Source organism: Bos indicus x Bos taurus, chromosome 29 (assembly GCF_003369695.1).
Source record: "Bos indicus x Bos taurus breed Angus x Brahman F1 hybrid chromosome 29, Bos_hybrid_MaternalHap_v2.0, whole genome shotgun sequence".
Lineage (NCBI taxonomy): Eukaryota > Metazoa > Chordata > Mammalia > Artiodactyla > Bovidae > Bos > Bos indicus x Bos taurus.
The window spans coordinates 3,622,971-3,649,868 of NC_040104.1; the positions used below are offsets into that span (position 1 = coordinate 3,622,971).

A 26,898-nucleotide genomic window follows, 5' to 3' on the forward strand; every position below is an offset into this window, starting at 1 on the left:
TCGGCAGCAAGTGGGTCAAAAAAAGTTTATTTTGAATATTTAATTTAAAAAAACCATACCTATAAGGTGTGCTACAGAAACTTAGATACAAGGATTGCATATAAAACCCAACCTAACCGTGGTAAAGCAAATGCACTTCAGGAAAGAAAACGCATCCCTTGTGGTCACTGAGGTCCCAACACCCGAGCAGTTCCACAGGGTCACTCGGGAGGCTGCTGAGCAGGCCTCCCAGCCCCTCCCGGGGGACGGGCTCCCCACAGCAGCCCAGGAGAGCTCACGCTTGTTCGCTTCACATTCTCAGGCAAGTCGATCTGTTACATTTTGCTGTCGTTTAACACACTATTTTGGCAGAAAGAGTACTGCTCCCTTCATGGGAAGCGTTTCTGCGGTTCCCCGGGGGAAGGGACCTGCCTTCCCGCAACATCCAGGACAAGAGGAGAAAGGCGGGGCTTTGCGAAACCTAGCAACCACTGCAGGACTTCACAGCAGGAGCAGCGCCTCCACTCGACCAGAACGCTCCAGTGCTTTCTAGAGCTTTCCCGCAATGCTAACTTCCCATCAGGCCCTTCCCTCTTTCTCCAAACCCCCCAGGACCAGGCCCCCACCACAGGGGTGGTCCTGCCTCCCGACAGCGGGGCACGGACAACCCGCACTCGGGACTGAAGGTCACCCGAGTGGCTCCACGCCACAGTCGATTTGGCAAAAAAAGAAAATGCCTTAAATGCATAAAAACAATCAGCGGGTCCTCCAAGAAACATGATTACAATATATTAGCAAGTTCTGGGGCGTAAACATTTCCAAAAGCATCAGCAGAAGTATTAAATAGAAAAGCAGGAGTGCACACGCCCCTCCTCACCCTAAGAGGCGGCAGGCCTGGCGCGGCCGTGGCGGGGGCGAGGTGCCTACTGCCGCAGCTCCACGTAGTTGGCGGGGAAGAGCCCGTACCTCCCCTTGCACAGCCCGCGCCACCAGCCATCATCAATCATCTCGATGTTGGTGATGATGTCGTCGGGGTCGAAGGAGATCTCATCGTCGCCCGCTGCGGAGGAGGCCAGAGAGCAGTGGTCACCCTCGGTGTCTCTGGGTCAGCCAACCACCAGGAGGAAGACCCGCCAGCAGCCCCTCGAGCTGGCGGCCTCCCACGGAGGCTCTGCGGGGTGCAGGGTGCTGGGGTGGAGGATCACAGGGGTGGAGGGGTCCCGGTCTGCCCTGCTCAGTGAGGGCGGCTCTGCACGCACATGGCAGCTACAGAGACCCAACCGAGCCCTTCATACAAAGCCCTGAGCCAGGACTTCCCTGGTGGCACAGTGGGCAACAGTCTGTCTGCCAACGCGGGTTGGACACCTTATCCGGAAAATTTCACGTGCCATGGAACAACTAAACAACTAGGCCCCGACTACTGAAGCCCACAAGCTGCAGACTGAAGCCCGAGTGCCCTGGAGCCCTCTCTCTGCAACAAGAGAAGCCATGACAATGAAAAGCCCTCACATCAGAATGAAAAGTAGCTCCCGCTCCCCACAACTGGAGAAAGCCCACACAGCTAAAAGATTCAGCACACACAAAAAAAACCCTAACCCAGACCAGATGTAATGGGACTGAAGAAGATCTGCAACTTTTCTATAACCTTGCAATTGTTTAAATATAAATTCTTCTTAAAAACTGTAAATAGTGTTCTGAGAGTCCTAACTCTTGAGAGAGGAGTTGCTGGAAGCCCCCAGTCCCATACCCCCCAGCCCTCCTTCTGGCCCGCCAGCGGTTTCTCACCAGCCTGGTAGTCATAGAGGGCGATGGCAGTGATTCCAAGGTCGTTTTCATATTCATCGTAGGTACCTTCCTCTAGAATAAACCAGGGCCGAGTCTGAGAGAGAACCAGAGCTCCATGCTCACTCCCAGCAGACAGCCCTTCCCAAGGTCCGGGAATCGCCAGTCAGGAGTCAGCGGCCCCAGGGCACCGAGAGCCGCCTGCCCCTCATACCAACAAGAGGAGACACCCCAAGGAGCGAACCCACAGAGGGATCATCTGGGTTGAGACTGGGGCAGTTGTCAGGGTATAATTTTTTAAATTTCAAATATTCAGCACTATTGTCAGGAAACGTCCGTGCCACGAACAAACGAACGGCGAGCGAGAGACAGCTGATCACCTGCCGTCGTGCTCGGGGAGGTGAGCGCTCTGCCCTGGGCAGGTTCTCGTGCTGATTCCCATGTCACTCCCCGAGGGGGAACGGGCCCAGACATACAGAAGGGAACCCCACGCTCATCCACCCACTCCACCTTCAGGGTGCCAGGGACCTCCATCTTGTGACCTCCGGACACCGGGGCTTCCCCTCGGGAAAGACGACAGCAGGAGCCCATCCTCCATGCCCACCACCTCAATGCCCCCCGCACGGGCAGGGGTCTCCCTGGAAGGCCCCAGGGCTGGGGCCACAGCTGAGGTGGGGCAGCTCAGCCCGCGGGAAAGGGGAGGTTTGCAGAGGAAAAGCAGCGGAGGGGGCGTGACGCAGGAGGCCCCATACCTGCTCGATAGTGGCCCGGCGCCTCTGTGCTTTCGTAGACGCCCTCCGAGACGTAGGCCTCCGGGTACTCCGTGGTCTCCACGCTGTAGCCCAGCTCAGGCTCTCTGCTGGGGCTCGGCTCAGCCCGGAACGGGGCCGCGTCCTGGGGAGTCAAGGGCAAGTTCCCGTGGCCCCACCTCCCAGAGGCACGCGGAAACCTGGCAGCCCCAGCCGACACGGGACAGACACGGGGGGAGACGGGTCACCTGCATCCTGACGGGGCCCCTCCCCAGGATCCCCTCTCACCCCGACCCCGAGTCCCACCATCACTAAGGACCTGCCGGCCACAAGAGACGTGAGTTCCTGGGGCAGGTCTGGCCTGCTCCCCTTCGGGCCCAGACCACCATGGCACCCCAAACCCCCAGAGCCCCCAGCCCTATGAGGCTCTGACGACAGCTCCAGGGCGGCACCCCAGCCCTCCACCTGGAGCAGACGAGCCCGCGCGTGGCAGGTACCATCCCCACCAACACTGTGGAGGTGAGGCATGGGAGTGACCACCAAGCCACGCACAAGAGCAAAGGGCGCTCTGCTGACAGCCCCAAGCCGACCACCAGCCCGGCCAGGGTGCGCCTGGGGCACCCTTACAGGTCAGAGCAGCAAGGTGCCCGCATGGAGCAGCTCTAGGAAGGGCCAGAAGTCAGGCCCGTCTTCCAGAGGGTGGCAAGGGTGTGGGCAGGCGGGCAGGAGGGCTGCACCTTGGCCAGACACCGGAGCCCCTCGAGAGCTGAACAAAGCAGCGACAGGCTCCTGCTGGCAGTTCCCCCGGAGGCGGGGGGCACAGACCAGAGGGCAAGGAGCGGCTGCGCTGGGGGGCCACCCTGAGCAGGTCAGTGGTGCGGGGGCGGCCTCCCCCACCAGAGCCCCCCGCCCATCAGGCGGTTCAGGGAGGCTGGCCCGGCTGTGGGGCATGCGGGGGGGCTTACACAGGGCCCCTTTCCACGGCATCAGTTATAAAACCCCACCCGCAAGGCCAGCCCCGCCCACAGCTCTCCCAACCCCCGACCCCTCTGAGTCAAACTAGTGTGTGCTCCTGGGACTCAGCAAGGCACCCCGAGAGGCGACGTGAGGTGATGAGGAGACGGGGGGTGAATAGGACCCTGGGGCAGAGGGGACTCAAGCTCGGGGTGTGGGTGTGGACGGTGGGGGCCGAGCTGCTCTGGGAGGGGGCCACAGGGGCCTTTGGCGGCGGGATAGGGAGGTCGTTCTGTGACCAGGGATCAAAGGAGCAGGAACTAGGGACCGAGGACTCTGGAGAAAGGGCCAGGGAGAGGGGAGCTGAGGAGTGGTGGCAGAGAGAGGGAGGGAAAAGGCAGACTTATGGCTCCCGGTGTCAGGAGACGCCGCAGGGCGGGGGAAGGCAAGGGGTCGAACCCCGCACACAGGAGGCCTGCCCTCTGGGTCGCCGACAAGCGCGGGCAGAGACCCCGTCCACAGGGCGCTGGGCTGGGAAGGGTGTCTCCAGGAGTCAGAGTCACTGGCAAACCCAATGACAACACCAACCTCGTAGACGGGGCTCGATGGTGGCCTCTCCTGAGCCGGCTGGGGTGTGGGGGACGCGGGCGGCGTGGGCTTCTGGGCCCGGGCCTGCTCCTGAAACGCAGAGACACAGTCAGCTCGTTCTCAGGCTGCCGGAGGAAGAAGCAAAGCTGCTTTGAAGCTACGGTCGTCTGCGCTAGCAGGACGGTCACAAGTCCTCCAGGTGCTGGAAACCCCCGCGAGGAACACCCCCAGGTAGAGAGTGTCCTTGAAGGGCTGGAAACAGAAACATTCCTTCCCACGTTCCTTGCTCGCTCGCAAGACCTGGCTGTCAGGCATCCATGGCCCCTGCCCAGCAATGCATGTGGTCCGTGTCCTGCCTCTGGACTGCCGCTCATGGCCCAGAGGGCTCTGGAGCGACGCTGTGCCGAGGGGGCTCACACAGGGGAGGCGGTGGGACAGGGCTGGATGCAGCGAGGGACGACACGGCAGCAGGGACAGCAAGAGACCCTCAAAAGCAAAATCGAGAGACGATCGCCACCACAAACCTCTCTTCTCAAGTCTTCCAACTCCTGCATCTTTCAGATCAGATTGCAGGGATTACACTCCCGAGTCATAAGAAGACAAAGGTGTTACATAAAAAGGAAACCAAACTACCAGGAAAAATGCCTCGGCGTGTGGGCCTACAACAAAAAAAAACTTACAAACGCCTAGCTAAAAACCTGAAGGAGAGAGAGCTTTAAAGTTCCTGGCAGTTAAGAAAGATACAAGGTAATTACGAGTGTGCAGTTATCTGACCTCATCACGTGTGACAAAGCATGTGTCAGGGCGTCTGGAATCCCCGCCCAGCGCTCCCTACCACTGCGCAGTGCCTGCCTCCGCCCCCACCCTCCCCCGATGGGGTCTTCAGAGCCCCAGCCGCCAACGTCTGCGGGGCTAAATAAAGCTTTACGATCTGTAAGGCACCACAGGCATTACTGCAGACTCTGCCCTTCCTCACCGCCGGGGAGAGGGCTTCCACACCCGCTTCCTGGGCGAGGGCATGGCCGTGGCTCCCTGAGCTGATCTGCCTCCAGCCGCCCGGCTAGGAGCTGACGGACTGGCGCAGAGCCACTGGACATCAGTCCACTCAGAAGGATTTTAGGAGAAGGGCCACCCCGTCCCTCTCACCTCTCACAGCTCCCATCTCTACTTTCCCTCGTGGAGAAAGTCTACAAAGAATCACAGAGCAACCTGCAGAGCCGGGCTCCAGAAGCAACAGCAACAAGAGCCCACAGACTGCTCCTTCGCGGGGACTCCTCCTGTGTCCCCCAGCTTCCACCCAAGGAGGTGGCGGGCTCCCCAGGGGCATGGGTGGGGACAGAGTGCCAGGGAGACGTGTGGACGCGGGCTCAGCCGAGGGCGTACGTGCTGCCCGCCGCACAGGGCAGGACAGGCGGGCAGTCACCCTGGGCTGGGTCAGCAGGGCTGTCGGGCAGATCAGCTGTCTCATGTCTGGGGACAAGAACCTGGGCCGTCTGTGTGGCTGAAACCGTCAGTGCGAGAAGGCGCCGAGTCTACGATAACCCCACGGACTGGAGACGGGCGAGCAGGGCCCGCGGGCTCCCAGCCCCCGGCGCCGCCCGCACTCACGTCCAGCTGCCGCCGCGCCGCCTCCTGCTCCTGCCGCTCCTGGGCCATCCTCTGCGCCCGCTCCGCCTCGGCCTTCCGCCGGTCCTCCTGTTCTTTCTCCTTCGCCAGGTTTTCAAAGTTCGCTCTGATGTTACTTGTTTTGCTGTTCACTACAGAGGAAGGAGAGACTTACCCAGAGCACCACCGTTGCCCCCACACCGGGCTGGCCCGGGGGACCTTCCCCGGGACCCAGGCACCGACCGGCTGAGCAGGGACGCACCCCCTCGGCTGCCAGCCCAGCCTCCTCCAGGAACAAGCCTTCGCTACTGTGTCTGCCACACATGCAGCGGGAACGTGGGCACAGTGCCCTGTATCTGGAACATTCTCATGCTCCAAACATCACTACGTCCTTTACCACCAGACACGAGGAAGATATGCCCCTAGGGAGGCCCTCGATCGAACAGTCAGAAGCACTGACTCTGAGCTCCACCCCCATGATGTTTCCTGTGACGGAACAGGACGGCCGGGCACCCCTCCAGGACCCCGGCGGACGGGTGAGACACCTGCCCTGGGTGAGACGCAGGCTGACCTGACACTTCCTGGGACGTGGTTTTCCCTGAATTTTGATTACGATAGGTAATCACCTGCCGCGCCCCAAACCCACAGATGACCAGGTTCTCCGTCAACGCTCCACCGGCTCCTGTCAACCCTCCTCCCGCCCTCAGCACCACCCTGCAACACCGCTGCACAAAATTTCTCCTGGGAAAGCCCTCAGGGCTGCCAGGACTCACCTGCTTCAACAGGGACAGTCTTCTGGTAAGACGAGGACACCGCGGCAACGTCCTCAAAGGTGGAGGCATTCTGCCGAGACACAAGCAGGGGTCAGGAGGGCTCAGGTCCCCTCCCCTGCGGCCAGCAGAGCTGCTGAACCTGCACAGGTGCTAAGCTGGCCCCAGATCCTCCCAGGGAACCAGCCCAGGCCTACAGATCTCACCAGCCCACACACTAACGGAGACACAGAAAGTGTGCCAACTCACCCCGGCTGGTGACCCCAGAATCAGCGTCAGAGAAGAGACGCATGTGTGGGGGAGTCAGCAGGGCCAAGGGTTTAGAGCAGTGAAAACTGCAGAGTGTAGAGTGGCGAACACATGTTATCCACGCTCATCCAGACCCGCAGGACGCACAGCCCAGAGGTGAGCCCCAACGCCGCCCCCGGCCGTGGGCGACCTGAGACACAGGTTCAACACAGCTTCACGGCGAGGGGTGTGTGTTGGGGAGCACATGGGAAATCTCTGCACCTTCCTCTCGAATTCGAGAAAACTTCAAAACGGGCAGAAAAACTAACATCCCATCTTTACGACCATAAACCCAGCATGTCTCCCTGAGCGCTCACCACCAAGGAGACCCAGTGTTTACAAGGGAGCCCAGAGGCCTCTGCTGTGTGGGGAGAGAACACGGCCTCCCCCCGCCCCCAGGATGGTCTCGGTGGCGCCCCCACCCTTGCCAAGCGCCCTCGCAGTCTCCTCTCCCACCGTCATCCCACAGACACGGCCTCTGCCCGCACACTCTGTAGGCCCCCACCCCACCAGCACTGCCTGCCCTGCCTGGCAGCCCGCCCAGGCTGTGTCACCAGCCCTGCCTGCCCTCCCAGTTCCCTAGCCCAGCAGAAGCCCTGACAACCACCTGTGAGGCTCTGCCCGCTCCGTTCCCCTTCACCCCTTACACCCAGGGGCGTCAGCACCCACCCCCAGCCCCGGCTAGAAGCACGTGGTCAGAGCACTGACGCCGCCTCCTATCTGGGGCCACGGCCTGGCAGGTTCCCCGAGACCCACTCTCCACCCTGCAGCCAGGGGGTTGCTGGCTCCATACCCCATCCGTGTCCCACACACTCGCAGTGCCCCGTCTCCAGGCCCTCAGCCCCCCAGCCTCAGTGAGCGCCAGCTCTGCTTCGTCAGGACACCGTCCGCGGCCAGAGCCCCGCGCCCGGGGCCACACACACTCAGGAGACGGGGCCCCAGGGGTCAGCCAGGAGCCTGGGGGAAGGGAACTCGGCGGGGACAGGCCCGCTCGTCCAGACTCCCACGGGCAGGGCAGCCGCAACCTCCGGCCACTGAGCCGACAGGTGCCGGGTGGGGGCGGCCCCGCACAGCTCACAGGTCCGCCCCTCCGATGCCCTGGAGTTTAGACTAGACCCCCAACCATCTGACGTGCTGAGGACTGGCTGACGGAGACCCTAGACGGGTCAGGAGGGCGCCCCTGGGAGAGCTGAAAGCGGAGCCTGTGGTCACGCTGGCTCTGGGTAGACTGCCACAAGCCCCTGCAGTGACAGAAACATGGTGGAGCAGCCTTCTCCAAGACGCAGCCACCACCAGGTGGCCAGAGTAACCAAGGAGCTCCGCTCCCAGCGCGGCTCAAGCTCAGCACTTTCAGCACCAACAGCCACCTGGCCATGGGCCCCAGGCCCCGCTCTACAACACGACAGGGACCATACCCACCCCACCGTGCAGCCTCGGAAGTCCAGGAGAGGACCCAGGGACACTGGAAGGGAAGCCCAGTGCTTGGGTCAGCTACCCCCACCGCCACGGGGATGACACACACCTGCCTGGGGAGCTTTTCAAAGATGTGCCAGGCATGCCCCCAGGGGCCAAAGACCACCACGGAACAGTGGCCGACCCCCAGCCCTCGGCAGGACACACCGAGCCAGGAGGAGGAGCACTCACCTTATCCATCCGGTCCTTCTGCACCCCGTACTTCCCGCCGAATCCTTTGGAGTAGTCTGCAACGTGACGACACGGCACTCAGCCCCGGGCTGAGGACCAGCGGCCACCGACAGCAGGTGCATGCAGACGCGGACACCCCGGAAAGCGCGCGCAGAGCAATGCAAGCAAGGACCCGGCACCCCGAGCCCTTGCCCGTGAGGCAAGTGCGCCTCCACCCGGGGTCCCGGCGGCAAGCAGGGGAGGGCAAGGAAGCGGTGGGCATGCTCCGCGTGCTCCCGGGGCAAGGGTGCGGGCGTGGGCGGCAGGCAGGGCGCACCTCCCAACAGCCTCCACCCAGCCTCGCCCGCTGCTGCCATCCTGCCCTACCCAGCTTTAAAGAGAGGCTCTGAGGTGCGGTTTCTCTTGTTCTTTTGAAAGAGAGGAAACTCCCATGGACGTCTATCAGCCCCACTTAGGCCACAGCCACACAGGCCCACGAGACGGTCACAGCACCGTGCAGCACCAACGCCACACACGGCCAAGGCCACGTCCGTGTGGTTTGCGGGGTCAGCCCCAGGGGATTCTCTGCCTCCCTCCCTGAACACGGGCTGAGGGCCTCTCAGGACACAACACCCGGCCAACTGCGTGTCCAGGCCCTGAGGGAACTGCGCTGAGCATAAGCACATCTTCATCTGGACTCCCAACACCACCCAGAACCTCTGTGATTCCAGCTTCTTGTGTGTGAGCACACACTCAGAATCCCCTGTGATTCCTGCTTCCTGTGTGTGAGCACACACTCAGAACCCCTGTGATTCCTGCTTCCTGTGTGTGAGCACACACTCAGAACCCCCTGTGATTCCTGCTTCCTGTGTGTGAGCACACACCCAGACCCTCTGTGATTCCTGCTTCCTGTGTGCGAGCACACACCCAGACCCTCCTGTGATTCCAGCTTCCTGTGTGTGAGCACACACCCAGACCCTCTGTGATTCCTGCTTCCTGTGTGTGAGCACACACCCAGACCCTCCTGTGATTCCTGCTTCCTGTGGGTGAGCACACACTCAGAATCCCCTGTGATTCCTGCTTCCTGTGTGTGAGCACACACTCAGAATCCCCTGTGATTCCTGCTTCCTGTGTGTGAGCACACATTCAGAACCCCTGTGATTCCTGCTTCCTGTGTGTGAGCACACACTCAGAACCCCCTGTGATTCCTGCTTCCTGTGTGTGAGCACACACTCGGAACCCCCTGTGATTCCTGCTTCCTGTGTGTGAGCACACACTCAGAATCCCGTGATTCCTGCTTCCTGTGTGTGAGCACACACCCATAACCTCCTGTGATTCCTGCTTCCTGTGGGTGAGCACACACTCAGAACCCCCTGTGATTCCTGCTTCCTGTGTGTGAGCACACACTCAGAACTCCCTGTGATTCCGGCTTCCTGTACCTACTTTCTGCTTCGTTGTGAAGGAGTTAAATGCAGACAGGGTCATCGAAAAACAAAACTCTAAAGAACACCCCCAGAAGTAAGACCCCAAAACCAAGTGGACACGCCTGCCCTGTGCCCCTCTGGTCCAAGCCCAGTAATCACACTCAACTGAACACATTTCTCCCAGCCTCAGAGGCAGGAAGGTGGCTTATTCCAGTCACAGTACCCGTGTCAACAGCGAGAGCTGCCGGGGGAGGCCGAGGGAGGCCAGGCACCCGCTCCAGAGACCAGTCACCTGCAGTTCACACTCCCTTTTACCAAGCATACACCCCAGAGGTTACAGGTGAGAAGAAAGTGAGTGGGGAAGAGAGTGCGCAGGGGGTCCGCTCCGCAGAGCAGTGTGGGGAGAGCCCAGCCCTGCGGTGACAGCGGTGACCAGAGGCCGAGCCTGAGGTCTGCGCTAAGCGGGGGCGCGGGGGGGGAGGGTGGGGCTGGGAAGCAACTGTGCCTTGCTGGGACCCGTGCTTGGCCAGTTTCTCCTTGTAATCAAACCCCACAGCACAGGAGTCCTGCCTCTCGGACTGAACACCAAATCTGCCTCCGAAACCAGTCTTATAATCTGAAAATCCACAGGTGACCATGGAGAAAACAACCGAGAGAGGAAACAAGTTTGGTTAAAATCGTAGAAGGTTTGCAGGAATCAAACACATTGCTTCGAGAAAACGAGAGCCCTGTTGAGTGAGGGAGCCACAGAGCCAGCTCCTGGCATCACCGATGGTCACAAGGGCTCAAGAGGTTGAAGGACAAATGAAATCTGAACGGGTCAGCCACGGCCCGAAAGCAGGCTAGGACCTGTCTATGAGCTGGTTGGGAAGAGCCACTCCAGGCTCCGAGATTCATCCAAGGGTCCTGCCTGCACTGCAGACAAGAGCACGTATCTCGGCACACGTGAGAGATACGTCACACATGTGACCTGTCCCCAGCCCTGGGGCAGCCCCGCTCTGGACCCGCCGCCTGGGAGGGCGCGAGCCGGGCTCTGGCAGCCACTCTCCCGGGGGACACAGCCCGCCTCCTGGCTGGGAGCACAGAGCCACCCCTTCAGCCACCCGTGCGGGCAGAAGCAGCCCCTGGGAAACTGCGGCGGCAGCCGGGGCTCCAGGGCACCGAGGCCTCACTGCAACCCCCCAGGAGATCACTACAGGCGGAGGGGTCTTTTCAAAGCCGAGGGAGGCACAGGGACCCTCCCCGCCCCCCAGGGAAGACACGACACACTGCAACCCAAGTACCGCGAGGCCCAGCGCACAGAGCCTGTGAACAAAGCCGAGCTCCGGAAGGCCGCGGGGGACGCACCTTTCTGGGACTCGTGCAGCTGGGGCTTCTCCTGGTGGTCCCAGCCGAGGGCACACTTGTCCTGTCTGTCCGTCTGCACACCGAACTTCCCCCCGAAGCCTTTCACGTAGTCTGCAGACGACACAAAAGGCCACAATCGAGGATTAACAGGCAGCCTGCCTAACAGGGAGACAGCACGTTTTTCACAAAGTTAAACACACACAACTTGCTCAACCCGTGCTTGCTCCTGTGTGTGAGCTTGCTCCAGACCTTTGGGAAAACTTCCAGTGACCTTTGTTAAGAGGACCTCCCCATACCATGGCCAGAAAGCACCCCCAGGTACAATCTGGGTCTCCTGGATAAACAGAGATGGGACCCCAAAAGGAAGACCCAAGGCGTGCTGTTCAACCAGCACCGCGGAGCCCGCGGGGGCTCTTCTGCACACAGACGGGCGACTTGAGGGCCGTTACCAGCCACTCTGCTGAAGTGTCAGAGCTACAAGACGGCCGAGGGCTGGGTTTCTAAGTTAACAGCGCTGGTCTGTACGTGCTGTTTTCAAGTTCCATGTTTAACAGCGCATCTGCCCTCAGGCCTCCGGGTCGTGTTCTGGTTCTCCGCGCCTGTTCTGATGGTCACCCCGCACACTAACAGCTGCTGGCTGGGGAAGGAGCTAAGCTGAGGCCACCTTTCTGGGACTCGTGCTTCTCGGTTTTGCCTTGATACTCGAAGCCGACGGCGCTCTTATCCACCTTGTCCTTGTCGATGCCGTACTTGCCACCGAAACCTCTGGAGTAATCTGCAGACAAGAAAAAGCGCTGTCCACACACCAGCCGTGGGAACAGCAAGCACGCTGGGAACCTCAGCAGTCTGGAAGGAAGGACTGCTATCATTCCACTCAAAAAAACAAACCAAGGGGGCTTCCCTGGTGGCTCAGCGGTAAAGAATCCGCCTGCCATTGTGGGAGACATGGGTTCGATTCCAGGTCCGGGAAGATTTCACACTCTGCAGAGCAACTAAGCCTGGGCACCACGACTACCGAGGCTCTGTTCTCGAGTCCGGAGACCCCCAGCTACTGAGCCCACACGCCCGAGAGCCTGAGCTCTGCGACAAGAGAAGCCATGGCACAGAGAGGCCCATGCAATTGCAACTAGAGCAGCCCCCTGCTTGCCGCAACCAGAGAAAAGTCCTCGCAGCAACGAAGACCCAGTGCAGCCAAAAATAAATCAAATTAAACAACCACCACCACCAGGGGGGCCTCCCTGGGGGTCAAGGCTTGAGACTCCACGCTCCTAAAAGGCTTGAGACTCCACGCTCCTAAAAGGCTTGAGACTCCACGTTCCTAAAAGGCTTGAGACTCCACGCTCCTAAAGCAGGCAGCCCAGATTCAATCCCCGGTCAGAGATCTGGACTCCAAAAGTTGCAATAAGGATCCTAAACACGGCAACTAAGATCCAGAGCAATCAAGTAAGTAAATAATTGAAAAAATAAAAAATCTTTAAGGCTTACTCTAAGATTGCAAATGTGGAAAACACTTAAAAGTATTATTTATATGCACAGAAGAACTGAAAAAAGTAGCACGTATAGTGAATGAATAACTATAGCATCTCTCCTTTAGTCCAAAAGACGGCATGAAGACCAAGTTGACGTGAAGCTTCTGAAATCAAGGATGAGCAACAGGAGCAAGCTTTTAGGTCACTCTAGGCAGGGACTTCCTTGGCAGTCCCGACAAAACCAATGCAGGGGGCACGGGTTCAATCCCTGGTCTGGGAAGATCCCACCCACCGCAGGGCAGTTAAGCCCATGCGGCACGACTACCGAGCCTGCATGCTGCTCCGACTGAAGCCTGAGCGCCGAGAGCCCGCGCTCTGCAACAGAAGCCACCACGATGAGAAGCCTGTGAACCGCAACCAAGAACAGCCCCTGTTCACTGCAACTAGAGAAAGCCCGCGCACAGCAAGGAAAGGCAGCAAAAATTAAACAAACACTAAGTCACCCTGCTTCCTCAACTACAGCAGAGACGAGATGGGGCACCTCCAGAGACAGCACCAACATGGAGCACCTTCTAGGAACTCAAGTTCCGCTCAAGGCTAAGTTACCATAAATACTAGACAGCTGTTTTACACACAGCAGGCTCTGTCACAGACCCATGAGCGGGGACTCAACCCCACCCAAGCAGGCCCAGAGCTGCCAAGGACTGCTGCGCTGCTCCAGGTGCTTCGGCCTCTGCTCCCCAGCTTCCTGGAGGCAGAGCTATTCTTCTGCAAGGGCATCTGGGGAGAGAGTCTGGCAGAACGAACAGGATCCAACAGCGGGTCCTAAGGAGCATGTGCACACAGGGCACAGGCGGACAGGTGTGCTCCCGGCATGGGGCGGGACAGCCCAGTGCCGGGGCAGGCGGGCCCTTGGGCAGAAGGGAAGCAACACCCCCAGTCCAGCAGCCCTTCCCTTGAGAGACGCCCAGTCATGGGTGCCGCCAGTGGCGGCTTTCATTTTTGATTCTTAAAATTCTGGAGATTTACAAAGCTATGCGAGCTCTCAGTTCCTATGTCACCAGTGATTCAAAAACTCGAACGCACAGGCCAAATAAAACACACCATGCAGAGCAGCAGCCAACCTCACCCTCTGCGGCAGGGTCAGGTCCATGTGTCCAACTCCACACACGCGCCTCAGTGGGCAGAGCACTGTAACTGACCTCCAACGGGGGCACCACGTGAAAGGAGGGTCAGGCCGGCCGCCAAGGACAGCCTGGCAGCATCCAGCGAATTTTAAGTCCAACATGCTTGACTCAGCGACTCCACCTCTAGAACTCATCTTTTAAATAACCACTCTTGTGCGTAAGACACAGGACAGGAATATCCACGGCAGTCAGTTCTTAACATCCAAACCTGGAAATGAGCTCAACTCCACCTTCCAGAGAGGAACAGTTCAGGAACTACACAGTGTCCATGCAGCGGAGGACTGAGCAGTCATCGAAACGACGACAAAGCCCCTACTCTAACCAGGTAAGAACAGGGATGTCCAAACCCTTCAAGCTAAAAGAGCTGTATAAATAAAACATCAAGCGGCTGGCATGGGGAGAGGGAGCTCCCTGGGCTCGTGTGAGTAAACGCACGAGCAAGGAGGGGCTGCAGGCGCCGACAGTCAGCGGGGTGCGCAGCGGCCCGCCCGCCCACCTCTCTGCGACCCGTGCTTCTCCGTCTCGCCCTGGTAGTCGAAGCCCACGGCGCTCTTGTCCACACGGTCGGACTGCACGCCGTACTTGCCACCGAAACCACTCGAGTAGTCTGGGGAGACAGGGTGGCAGCAGGAAGAAGCGTGTCAGAGCAAAATGCCATTCCGGTTAAAAGCAGCAGGAGCAAAGCGTCGGCAGCAATGCACCAGGAGACAAGAGCACGTTCAAAGAGGCACGAGGAGCCACCCGCCGTCAGATGGGGCGCCGCGCGTCGTCTGCTGTCCCTGCAGTCTGGCCCCTTCCAACAGCTGGAGGGCAGAGGTGAGCCACGGGCACACTTTGGAAAGTAACCATTCAAATAAAGCTCAGCGTGTGAAGAAAGGGACATGGCCACGTGGGTCTTTCTAGAAAAGACTGGAGCCCACCAACACCCTGGGCTGGGTGGACCAGACGGACCCGCCCCTAGAGCGCTCCCAGGCCGGCTACCTCCCTGGTCATCGGATGCCCTGCAAGAGGCGTAAGCAAACAAGCTCACAAAAAACACCTCAAGTGCTTTGAGGAAGCGATGTGCTTTCATTTCAGAAAGGGCTGACAAGTGAGCACAAGCTCATGAAGACCAGCCAGCACCGTGTTCACAACAGCTCGCACACTGTGCAAACATCAGCACCGAAACAGCTCTGGTCACTATCCTAAGGGGAGAGTCTGCTTTGCCAACCAAGCAAACTGCCCAAGGCAACGCTGCTCAGAGGAGGGAGGCAATGAGGAGACACAAGACCCGGGTCCACTCGCTGCCTGACAGGGGCCCCGCCACACCACACCCCAGACGCCTGAGGGGAGGGCAGTGTCCCGACCCCTCCGGATGAGGCCACGAGGGACTCCTGCCTTCAAAAGCAGGGGGGCTTTCTGCATCTGTCCCACCTCACCTTTCTGTGAGGCGTGCTTCTCCGTCTTCCCCTGGTACTCGAAGCCCACGGCAGACTGCAGTTACAGAAAAAGAGGAGATGCAGATTTCAACGTTTGGATCCATGAACATGACATTTTAAAAAACACGAACCGTGTTATTGGTATTTTTTTATTTTTTTATCTCCTAAGGAATGATGCTAAAGCTGAAACTCCAGTACTTTGGCCACCTCATGCGAAGAGTTGACTCACTGGAAAAGACTCTGATGCTGGGAGGGATTGGGGGCAGGAGGAGAAGGGGATGACAGAGGATGAGATGGCTGGATGGCATCACTGACTCGATGGACGTGAGTCTGAATGAACTCCAGAAGTTGGTGATGGACAGCGAGGCCTGGCGCGCTGCAATTCATGGGGTTGCAAAGAATCGGACGTGACTGAGCGACTGAACTGAACTGCAGCTACTAATGCCCAAAGTACCAGTATTTTGAATTTGCACACCTTGAAACACTGAAGCCCAGGGGCCACCCCAGACAATCAGCGAGGCAGCTCTCAATGCTACGACATAAAATGAGGGGGCTGCCGGCCCTGAGCCAGGGCCTCGAACCAGAGGAACAGCATCAGACACTCAGCACAGCCCTGGAAGTGGGTGTGAGGGGGGCCCTCTGTCACTGTGACACAGGCAGGGACAGGGAGTCCCCACTGTCCCCTGGGACACATCGAAGGCCATCTCAGGGCCACTCGATGAGCAGGCACCAACATGGAGGTTTCTACAGCAACCAGGGGAAAACTCTCTCGCCTCTCAAACAGCCAATCATCTCAGAGCATCTGTGAAGGGGCGGGCGGGGCCTCAGGAGCCTGTGCTCGGGACCCCCACCTTGCACCCCCACAGTCCGAGGCACCTCTGCGCCACTCCGAGATGCCCAGAAGACACCCGGAGCGAGCTCAGTCTACAAGGTGGGGCCAGCTGCCCGCGCCGCCTCACTCACCTGGTCCACTCTGTCCACCTGGACGCCAAACTTGCCTCCAAAGCCCCGGACGGAGTCAACCTGCGAGCAGTGCTTAGAGAGCTTTGACTGATACTCGTGGCCGACAGCTGACTGGACAGGGGCACAAGTGAAGCGTTAGTCGCCCTCCAGCACTGCCCCACTGGACCCGCCCCCCGCCGGGGCAGCCTGCACTTCTGCTCGGTGTGGGCGACACGAACAAAACCACCCAACCTGGAAGCCGGCCGGGGGAGGTGACTCCAGGGGCATCGCCACGCCCTCAGTCAGGTGGTCCTGAACCCTCTGCACACCAGGCTCCCCAGAAGTCGCCCGAACCCCAGCCACAGGGGGCTTCCTGAGGTGCCTGGGCGTGCAGAACAGGAGGCCAGGCCCCAACCAGCACCACAGAGCCAGCAGCCTGCCAGCGACTCCTGAGACCGCTTCCAGAAGACTGCCGGCAGTGATCAGCCTCCTCAGGTGGGAGGAGGTCACTGTCAAAGCACGTGACCCAGGAATCAGGGCTCAAACCGGAACACAGAGGGCATGCTTCAGGCACACCGCACGGTCAGCGCCACTGCCTACCACACAGCCAGCCCGCCCAGGTGTGCGGTGGGGCCTGCCGCCGGCTCAGCACCCCCGGTCAGGGAAGCAGGTCTGGTGGCCTCTCAAGGCCACATGCTGACCGAGCAGTCCACCCCGAGCTTTCCGCTGTGTCAGCAAGCTGGAGCCTGCGGCCCACATCCACACCGAGGTTCTCTGTAAATAAAGCTTTCTGGAACATACCACATCTGTTCATTTACAGAAAATCTATGCCTAGCTTTGTGTCAAGACAATACAGCTAGTTCAGGAGCCGCCCGAGAGCCTGTGGTGGCCAAGCAACTAAAATATTTACACCCTGAAGTCTGAGCGGCCCCGGGCTGCTGAAGTCACCCAGGCCCGGCCCTCAGAGGAAGGTTCCAGGCGCCCTCGGCAGAATGGACAGGGGTCACGGACCTTTGTGGACACCGAGGACACAGGACAGGTGACCTACACGTGACCCAGAGCCAGGCGAGGCAGCAGCTCATCCAAGCCCAGCTCCTCCCCAGGGAGCCACGCCCACCTTGGCCCTCCTACAATCCATCGAGGGGCCTGCCAGCGTACTAACAACTCCTCTCCCGCTTGTTTATCTGGAACTTCAGTGGCAGGGTTCAGGGTCCAACCCCCACGGGGTCACAACCAGCGCTGGCAGCTAGCTCTGCAGGCAGCTTAGCACGCGCTCTTCCACAGCCAGGGAGCAAAGCAAGCTTTACTTTCCAGTCCGGAGCTGCTACTTTCTCTCCCTCCCAGCGGGATCCGATGCCCACAGCTAACAGCTGATCCAGAGCCCTGCAGCCTCAGAAAACCTGTGGCAGAGACCACCCACCTGCAGCTTCGGGGGTCTCACCCAGAAAACATCAACAAGGTAACAGGGAGGCAGCAGCATGCCCAAAGGATCCCCCAGCGTGCCTCTTCATCACTAAGAAGTCGGAACTGTTCCAAAAATACGGCCAGAGTGAAAGCTTAGCGATTCTCCCAACTTTCTCATCAAAACAGCTTTCTCCCCAGGTTGGCCTTGGTCTTACACTGACGAGACCCTATTTCTAATCAAACAGTCAGCACCAGGCAGAGCACTGTGAGAAGCAGGGCTAACACTCTGGTCGTGGGGGCGCCCCTCTCTCAAGCAGGTGCTGGCCCACGAGTGCGACCAGCCCTGTCATTCCGGGCTGAATCTGATCCAGGCACAAGGGGGACGGGGGGAATCACAGAGGGACCCGACCCAGCTGACACCTCAGCACAGTGGTAAGGCAGACACCTCGAGCTGCCCAACCTGGGAGACGGGCGCCCGCGTCACTGCACGCGCAGCACGCCTGCCCCAGTCTACTGTCCTCTCTGCAGGGCGGACTCGGCCCCCAGCTGATCCAGCAAAGGGTGCGGCTCTGTTCAACTTCAGTCCCACCTCCTCAGACCTGCCTGTCCTCTGCCTGGTGGGCCAGGGTCTTCTCTGAAAGTCACCAAGTGCGGAAGGACAGCAGTCAGATGGCTGCCTTTCTAGCCTCGACAGGAACCCAGGCGCTGAAACTCGGCTCTGGGCTGCAGATGGGAGCCACTAAGGCTGCAGCCCGAACCGCAGCTGACACCCAAGCGGCAATCCAGCCGCCTGTGGGCCTCCGTTCCGGTCAGAGCCGGCCTCTGGGAGGACCTTATCTCCAGCTCCAGGATTCCCAGCACACCACTCCCTCCCCAGCAACTCAGAAACTGAAGAGCTTCCAGAAACTGCAGCCCTTCTCAGCTAAGCTCAATTGAGAGAGGGTGACTTCTGGCAAATCTCATCCTCAACAAGTGGACTCCCAACTTTTCAATGGAGGGGGAGGGCTGAGTGACAACCCTGCTGACCCTGGTGAGGTCAAACACGCCAGGACCCTGACGCCACGTGGGCCGGCACTCACCTTGTCCATCCTGTCCTGCTCCACGCCAAACTTCCCTCCGTAGCCGTGCGAGGCTTTGGGTCCCGTTTCCAGCTCCTTCTCCTTGAGGGTCTGGTGTTCTTGAAACACATTCTCCCGCAGCTTGTGGATGCTTGGAAGGAAGAGATGGAAGACAAAAATCAGTCAGACAGACTGCCAAGACGTGCGTCTGGGCTTTCTGGGAGGACAGACAAGGACACCATCTCTGCAATCTGTGAGGTTTTGCTCCCCAGTGGCTCCCCAGCCCAGCCTCCCTTGTATTCACTTTACTGCACCTCCAGTTGCCCTCAACTCCAGCAGCTCTCAGAGTCAGATACAGGTTAATGGGGAAAAAAAAAGCAAGTCTGAACACACCCAGTGAGTCATCTCCAAGTCCCTACAGAAGCTGGGCTACGATGTGGACGGCATTCCACCAAGTGGAGGACAGCTCCTCGGGTTCACCAGACACCTGACCCAGGACAGCCAGCTCCGTAAACGTCACCAGAGGCAAATGGGAGACAAAGCCCACAGGTGCACACCCGGACGACCCTAGGCCAGGAGCCCAGAGACGTGGAATATTCAGACGGCTTCTCGCTATGTGAAGCACCCCGGCTTTCCATTCAAAGGTGAAGTGAGAGGCTTTCAGAACTTAAAATGTAAAAGCCACTTTCACTTTAAGCGCTAGGAGCAGCAGGACAGATCACCAGATGCAGCCAGAACCAGGCAGGCCAGGCAGCTATCACCCAGGGCTGCCGAGGGCCACCCCACACCACAGCCACATCTCCACATCCGGACGGCAATCCCGGACGTGCGGCTTAGAACACCAACCAGGCCTGGCCACCTGCCAAGACCCTGACGAGCTGGGGAAGAAGACCAGCCCCCAAGCACCGTTGGAGGGACCTCAGGACACCGAAGCAGTCCTGCCTTGGGTGTTCTCTGAATTCTAACCCACCCACAGGCTGCCTGATCAGAGAGAGTTCTTTTCTTCTCCGATCTGCCCTCCCCAACGTGTTTTGAAACCACGGGGGACAGCAGGGCTAAGAGGCCTGGATGACAAAACCAGGTCAGCAGTCAGCCTGACCCCAGAGCAGGGAACCCGAGGCAGCTCCCAGCACCAGCTCCCCCGACCGGTCCCAGGCCCTTCTCCGAACAGCTGCGAGGCGGCGGGCTCAGCGAGTCAGGAGGGAGGAACACGTGTGTCTAAAATGCCCACACTGCAGACTTCACCCACTTTTCTGGATGAACGGCTGAACCCTTCTCAGCCCAGAGGAGCTTCATTTCACTGCAGAGATCCTAGAGCCTAGACCAGTGCTCTGTGAACGACCCAAGCGGTCACAACCAGGGGAAGGGAGCACACGTCCGCACTGAGGCCAGCGCAGCCAGAGAGAAAAGTCTGAGCACATTCTCAAAGGCCCTTTTAGCTACACCTCCCAACAAGCAAACAAGCTGCCCCGGAGGTGGCGAGTTAAGACTGGCCAAGTCAGGGACAATCCCTGCTTCTTGCAGTTCTCCTATCTCGACCTTCATGAGAACAAGAAGTTCAGGACTCAGCTCAGGGTATCCAACTGACAACAACAGAATAACACTGCAACAAAACAATACAAATTAAGGACGGGTGTTTCTGATCTAGTCTTCAAAGACAGCCCATGCTTTAGAAACCTCCCATCTGCAGAGAGAACAGCTTAGTTAACTATGTTCCTGGATGAAAACCACAAGCTTAAAAACCAGACTGGAGAATTAAAAGTAGAGGAGACACCGGCAGTGAGATTTTTAAACCACTGAGCGCGTCTGTGCAGATGCACACACGCATACACGTCAGGCCTCGTCCTCACCTCCTGTGTGAACTACAAGGGACCAGACAAGGCAGAGGCAGGGCCCTCGCGCTCACCAGCAGGGAGCAGGCCCCCTTGCCCCTCACGGTTCAGAATGTCTCTGTCACACAAAGATCGAGAACGTCTCTTACTTGATGTGCTCCTGGTGCCCAGATCCTTGCACGGTTTTGGCTCCCCATCTCTGCTCTTTCTCACTTACGTCATTCTGAAAAGGAAAATAAAGAACGAGTACACCCCCACACCCTGGACTGTGAAACAGCCCCCACCCCCCGCCAAACCAAAAACCTGGGAGGACCCACTTCAGGAGACAGGAGGGGCGGGCAGACTGGGGCTCCTACCACGAAATCGGGGTCGGTCTCCCAGTCGTCGGCTCCCCCGTCGTCCGGGGTGATGGACACGGTGTGGCCGGCCGAGGCTTTCCACATCTGGAAGGGCAGCGCTGAGGGTCACAGCCGCCGGCAGAGCCCTGCCCAGGGGCCCACAGACGCTCTGCCCGGGACCCCACAGGGAGGGCGGGGAGCTACGTGCTCAAGAGGGCCACTCGTGGGACTTCCCTGGGGGTCCAGCAGCTAAGACCCCCAGCTCCCCGTGCCAGGGGCCCAGGTTCAATCCCCGGTCAGGGAACTAGACTCCTGCAGGCCACGACCAAGACCTGGCGCAGCCGAATAGATTTTTCTTTTTTAAAAAAAAGGTCACTCATAATCCCCGTGCCTGAGTGACACCGGAAGGATCAAAAGAAACCTAACACGGGAGCTCTAGCACTGAAGCCAAAGGGCAGAAGCACGGGAGAGATATTCCGGGCTTCAACTCAAGGGAGGAAACTGGGAGATAAACAACGCCACGTGTGCTGCTTCACTCAGCGGGACCCCCCGCCCCCAGCCAAGCCTCCTGGCGGCAGTGCTGTCCCACCGGGAACGCACTACCGCCAACTGTAAAGTCTGCTCCGTTGCATCACGGTTTTATTTCAAAGCATCCATTTTGACTCAAAAATAATTACTGGAAACCTAACAATGATTTTCTTAACTTAGACTCTGACAAGTCATGCAATCAGCCAAGGGCTGCTTTGCCATCTGCTTGGGGAGACGCAGGGCACACAGAATGCCAACTTCTGTGTCGGGCAGCCCTGAGGCAGGCCGCCCTGCCTCCTCAGCAGGCCCTGAAACTCTAACTTATCGGCTCGGAGAAAAATGACCCAGCCTCACAGCCGAGCCACACTGCTCTCTCCATAACTACAAAGGCAAAATCTAGCCTTTCAGGAGTTCAAAAGAAAGCAATGAGAAAAATGGTTTTGTTTTCCCCAGAAGTCTCCATAAAACTGCTCCCAGGCCAGAAGCAACTGAAGGCTTGTTTTCACGCAACCAGAAGCCCACACCCTGGTGTCTGAGCTGAGGACACTGCCCATCTCCCATGGTGGGGCCACACTCCCTGTGCTCTGTGTGGACCCAGACAGGACAAGAGCCTTTCACAGACCTGAGAACCCCCCAGGCGGGTCCACCTGCACCCCCGGCTCTGCGAGGTCACAAGTCCAAGGTGGTGGCGGGGGGATCAAGGGGCACAGCTCTCAGATTCCCAGACTGGAGTGCTGCCACGTCACCTGGGCAGGGAACCATGAGCCACCAGGTGGGCAGGACCAACACAGTCCCCTGGACACTGTCCCACCGGGACCCCTGCTCCCCTCTAATTAGGTGAAGCAAGGCAGGGAGCGCCCTGACGCAAACTGCTTTGAACACAGTCTCCGAGAGCCGACAGGCCAGGCTCAGCTGCAGCGGGAACAACCAGCATGCCCATTCACAGATGGAGACACAGCTGCCTGAAAGCCAAACGCTCTGCCAGAAGCCTCTGCCTCCCCGAGTCAAGACTGCCCGTGGCACCATGCTGGCCTGAGAAGGGGCCGCCCACCCGCAGGACTCCAGTTGCCTATGGTCTCCTCAGCCAGTGAGGGGACGGCCAGTCATGCAGAAGGACGGGGTCTCCAACGAGACTCACTCCCCACCCAAGGCCAAGGTGAAAGCCACGTCCTGGCCTGTGGCTTCTCCACGCTGGCGGCACAGAAGTCACAGGGCCCACTCTCCACCCGTCTGGAAGCCAGCCTCACTTGTGGGCAAGTGAGCACTGGCCGGCTCGCACCAGCATCATGGCTCTGGGTTCCCCAACCCCATGGAAGACGAAGAAGGGGCCAGGGCGCTGCCAGGGGTCCTCCACTCCAGGGTCGTGTGGAATCCCCTCTGCTTTCTAGACCATAGGCAACACCAAAATTGACTTTATTTTTCAAATAAGAAAATTTCCTCCCAGAAAATTATTGTCCCTATCTCTGCAAACCTAGGGAGAGAACACCCCTCGCTTTCCTTGTCAAAGGGGTTTCCCTGACTGCCCAGTGGAGCACATGAGCATGCTCATGGTGCACAAACCTTTCTTCTCCACGTGCAGATGCGAGACGCTCACAAAACTCTGCTGAAAACGCAGTAATCCAACGAGGAATTCCCAGGCATTGGGGAGAGCTTCTGTCTGTAAAAAGATTAAGAGTAAAAAGAAGGATATGTGCTGACAGGCACCCTGGGCGAATCTTTGTGTGCTGAGATCCTTTTAGAATAGCTCTGAAATCCTCCCCAACACAACAAGGTTTTATAAAGAAATGTGAAAAGAGGGTGGGAAGATTTCCATTTCCCTAACCAAAGAGTTCAACTGACTTTCAGCCACAGTGAGAAACTACAGAAAATAAAAAAGTTCTGAACTATTTACCACTGTATGAAATTTCTTCTTAATGCAGACAGAAATCATTGCCTCAATTGCTAGCGTACATTTTGTGTGCTAAAATCCTGAGAGCTTTCCATTTCTGGTTCATCCTAATTCTGCAATAAAATTCCATTACTCTGGGTATGTATATGTGTATGTGTGTGAGTGTCCCCGGTAGCTCTGACGGTAAAGAAGCTGCCTGCAATGCGGGAGACCTAGGTTCGAGCCCTGGATGGGGAAGATTCCCCAGAAAAAGGAATGGCAACCCACTCCAATATTCTTGCAGACAGAATTCCTGGACAGATTAGCCTCGCGGGCTACAGTCCACGGGGTCACAGAGTCAGATGTGACTGAGTGACTAGCACTCTCACACTTTCACATATATACGTACACATGAGAAGCACTCCCCATGGGATGGTGACATGGCGGGGCTAGAACTCTGAGCAGTGACAGCTATCAGAACGTGAAGAATGTTGACTCGGGGAGCAAAGGAGAAGCAAGCTGCGTCTCTAACGAACGGGCAGGGTTACTTCATAAGACCAAGACTCCAATTCTGCAACCCACCAGCTCAGCAGCTCTTCCCTCAGACCACAGGACAGCCCTGACTAGACATGGCATTGCTAGACACCACAGATGACTAGAATGCCCTTCTTCCCAGAACAGACCAGTCACAGGCACACACTGTCTGTGCTGACATGTGGCCTGGCACGCATTAGCAACCAGACAGAAGATGCTCTGCTGGCCTTCCTCAATTCTGCCTTTAGAAATCCTAAATTGTGTAGGTTGCTTAGTACATTCTAGGTACCGCAGTTATCATCCAACATCTATGAAAACCTTCCCAAGGGCAGGCTAAAATCTATAATAATCTATTCCCTCTCAATATTTTTAATTAAAAAAAAATCATGAAAACAACTCTTTGAAAAACTTAAGTCCTTTTTTTTTTGATCCAAAGATAATGCCTCTGGACCCTACCTACCTCATACCACACACAATAATTAACTGGGGGAAAAAATGGATCAAAAAACCTAAGTGTCTGAACTAAAACTATTGAATTCTTAGGAAAAAAACAAGCACAAATTCTCATCACCTCGAATTTGACAACAGACTTTGGATGTGACACAAAAGCACAAGGGAAAACAGAAAAAAGTAAATCGGGACAAAAATTTTACACTTTTTGCTTCAAAAGACACCTATCAAAGTGAACACAATTTACAGAATGAGAGACACTGTTTTCAAATCACCTATCCAGAATACATAAAGAACTCTTACAAGTCAACAATAAACAGGACAATTAACCACATTTTTAAATGGTGAAAGGATCTGAACAGACATTTCTCCAAAGACATACAAATGGATGATATGCTTGTGAAAAGACAGTATCACTAACCATCAAGGGAATGCGTATCAAAGCCGACCTGAGATACCATTCCACACATTCTAAGGTGGCCACCAAAAAACAAACAAGTTTGTGGAGGGTGTGCAGAAATCACAAGGCTCTTATGCTGCTGGCGGAAACGTAAGATGAAAGAATCCGGCAGTTCTTCAAAAGGTTAAACACAGAGGTGCCATATATCCCAGCAACTCCACTCCTAGGTATACAGAAAACTTGTTCACAGAGCATCACTCCTAACAGCCCAAAGTGAAAATAACCCAATATCCTTGTGATACAACGATAGGCACGCGGCAGATGGTCTATCCACTCAATGGAATGTTACTAATGTCTGACGATAGAAGAAGTGAAGTACTGACACCCCCTACAACATAAACGACTCTGAAAAATCTTACACTAAGTGAAAGAAGCGGGACACAGAAGACCATATATTATACAGGCCCATTTCTAGGAGTGGCCAGATCTGCTAAGTCTACAGAGAGAAAAAGGGGACTAGCAGCTGCCTAGTGCTGGGGGTGAGGGAAGCCGATAAGGTTTCTCTGAGGAGATGAAACCACGCTGAGTTAGCCATCTATTCGCCCACCCTCTCCAGTGAAGCAGAGAAAACAGGTCTCACAAGGCCCACTCTCCACACCACCATTACTCAGAGGACTCCCCTCTCCCCTTCCTCCTGCACAGTGAAGACAAGATGCCTGATGGACAAGGGCCCAGGACGGGCGCACTGCAACACAGGGCAGACCCCTGGGCTCCCAACTGTCTCTCTCAACCGTGCGCTTACCCAGCCCCTGCTGCACTGTGCTGACCAAAGATCTGAGTCACCACTGACTCCCAAGTTAAGTTTTTTACAGATGTGTCTCTCAAAATGCTTCAAATAAAAGGTCCTGGGGACACACTGCCAGTTACTGAGGGGGATGTGGAGCAGAGCATACAGGACAACCCCGCACACCCCTCCTCGCTCCTTTCGGTCTGGGAACACTTTCCACCCGAGAGGCGCGGGCCAGCCTCTGGCACCAGCGCGGTGACTCACCCGCCGTCAGGCCCTGCCCAGCGCCGGCCAGAGGGGCGGCGGGGCAATCACGCGGTCGGCCCCAGCGGGTTAAGCCCCCATGGAGCTCCGGGGGCCAGGTCACCGCGGAGCCCAGCGGGGCGCTCGCCCGGGACGCCTCAGAGCTCCGTCCAGCGGGAAGTGGGTTCCGCACCCCCGCTCCCCCGGGCCCGACGCGGCCAGATTCCACGGGAAGGAAGCCCTGTCCCCTTCGCCCCAGACCCTCTGCAGGAGCACCCAGCTTGCACGAGAGTGACTCCCTTCCAGGTGACTTCCAGCTCGCACCCAGAGGAGGGGCTGTTCCCAATCCTGAGCCGCTCAACTCTGCTGCCGCGCCGGTCGCTGCATTTCCACTGACCTGATTGCAACATCTCCCCGTAGGTGTGGGCCGGGGAGCTGGGAGCGAGCGGCCCGCCCTGCCCTTGGGAGACCCCGGCCCCCCCCCACCCTCGGCCCTCCGCCCCGTGAACTCCCGAGTCCGGGACCCCCGCTACCGGTAGGGCTCCTCTCCGTCCCTAGACCCTTTCGGCTCTCCGCCCCGTCCCCCTAACCCTCCAGGTCCTGGACCCCCTCCCCGGCGGTCCCCGCTCTTCCCAGGACCCTCTGGGCCCTTGTCCCCCTTCCCTTAAACACTCGGGGCCCGGCCTCTCCCCTCCCCGGCCCCCTGCCCCTTCCCCCCGACCCCCAGGTCCTGCACCCCTCCTGTAGGGCCCCTCTCCTATCCTACACACCCCCCTCAACCTTCTGGCCCCTTCTTCCCAGAAGCCCGGAGATCCTCCCCTGAGGCCCTGGACTCTCCTTCCAAGCCCCCTCAGGACCGCGTGCCCTGACCCCTCAGGCCCTGACCCCTTCCCCTTCCCCCAGCCCGCCCCTCTTTCTCCGACCTCATCCCCCTCCCCAGGACTTCCCTCAGGCCCGGCCCCTTCCCCTCAGCCCCCGGCCCCTTCCCCTCAGCCCCCGGCCCCTTCCCTCAGCCCCTGGCCCGCCCATCCCCTTCTCTGACCTCGGCCCCCAGCCCGGGGAAGCCTCGCCCGCGCTCCCCCCGCGCGCGAAACCGCGAGCGGAAATGCGGCGAGACCGCCGCGGCCGCCGCTTCCTTCCCGTTTCGGGACGTGGCTGCGCCTGGGGACCTCAGCTGGGGAACCGGCCCGCTCCCCCGCCCGGTGAAGGCCGAGCTCGCTCACCGCCGCCTGGGGTCGGTCCGGTCCGGCTCGGCACTGCCCAGCCTCCGCCGCGCCCGCAGCTCCCAGGCGCCCCGCTCCACTTCCGGTTCCGCGGACGGGGGCGGGGCCG

General features: G+C 58.4%; 1 protein-coding gene across 7 annotated transcripts; it reads right to left on the minus strand.

Moving 5' to 3' along the window:
* Window positions 1–26,898, minus strand: CTTN (cortactin). 7 transcript variants are annotated; one of them, XM_027532952.1, is made up of 18 exons: window positions 26,790–26,898; window positions 22,846–22,942; window positions 20,776–20,862; window positions 20,569–20,642; window positions 18,609–18,738; window positions 16,147–16,257; window positions 15,184–15,238; window positions 14,262–14,372; window positions 11,774–11,884; window positions 11,110–11,220; window positions 10,268–10,378; window positions 8,360–8,415; window positions 6,431–6,500; window positions 5,661–5,809; window positions 4,053–4,142; window positions 2,514–2,655; window positions 1,765–1,836; window positions 1–1,039 (listed from the first exon to the last, which is right to left on the minus strand). In XM_027532952.1, the coding sequence occupies exons 3-18, from the start codon at window positions 20,860–20,862 to the stop codon at window positions 903–905; spliced, it is 1,617 nt and encodes a 538-aa protein (XP_027388753.1). In that variant the 5' UTR covers window positions 22,846–22,942; window positions 26,790–26,898; the 3' UTR covers window positions 1–902. The 7 variants fall into 7 exon arrangements, with proteins under 7 accessions (XP_027388753.1, XP_027388754.1, XP_027388757.1 ...); XM_027532953.1 differs by lacking the exon at window positions 26,790–26,898 and adding an exon at window positions 26,609–26,772; XM_027532956.1 differs by lacking the exon at window positions 14,262–14,372.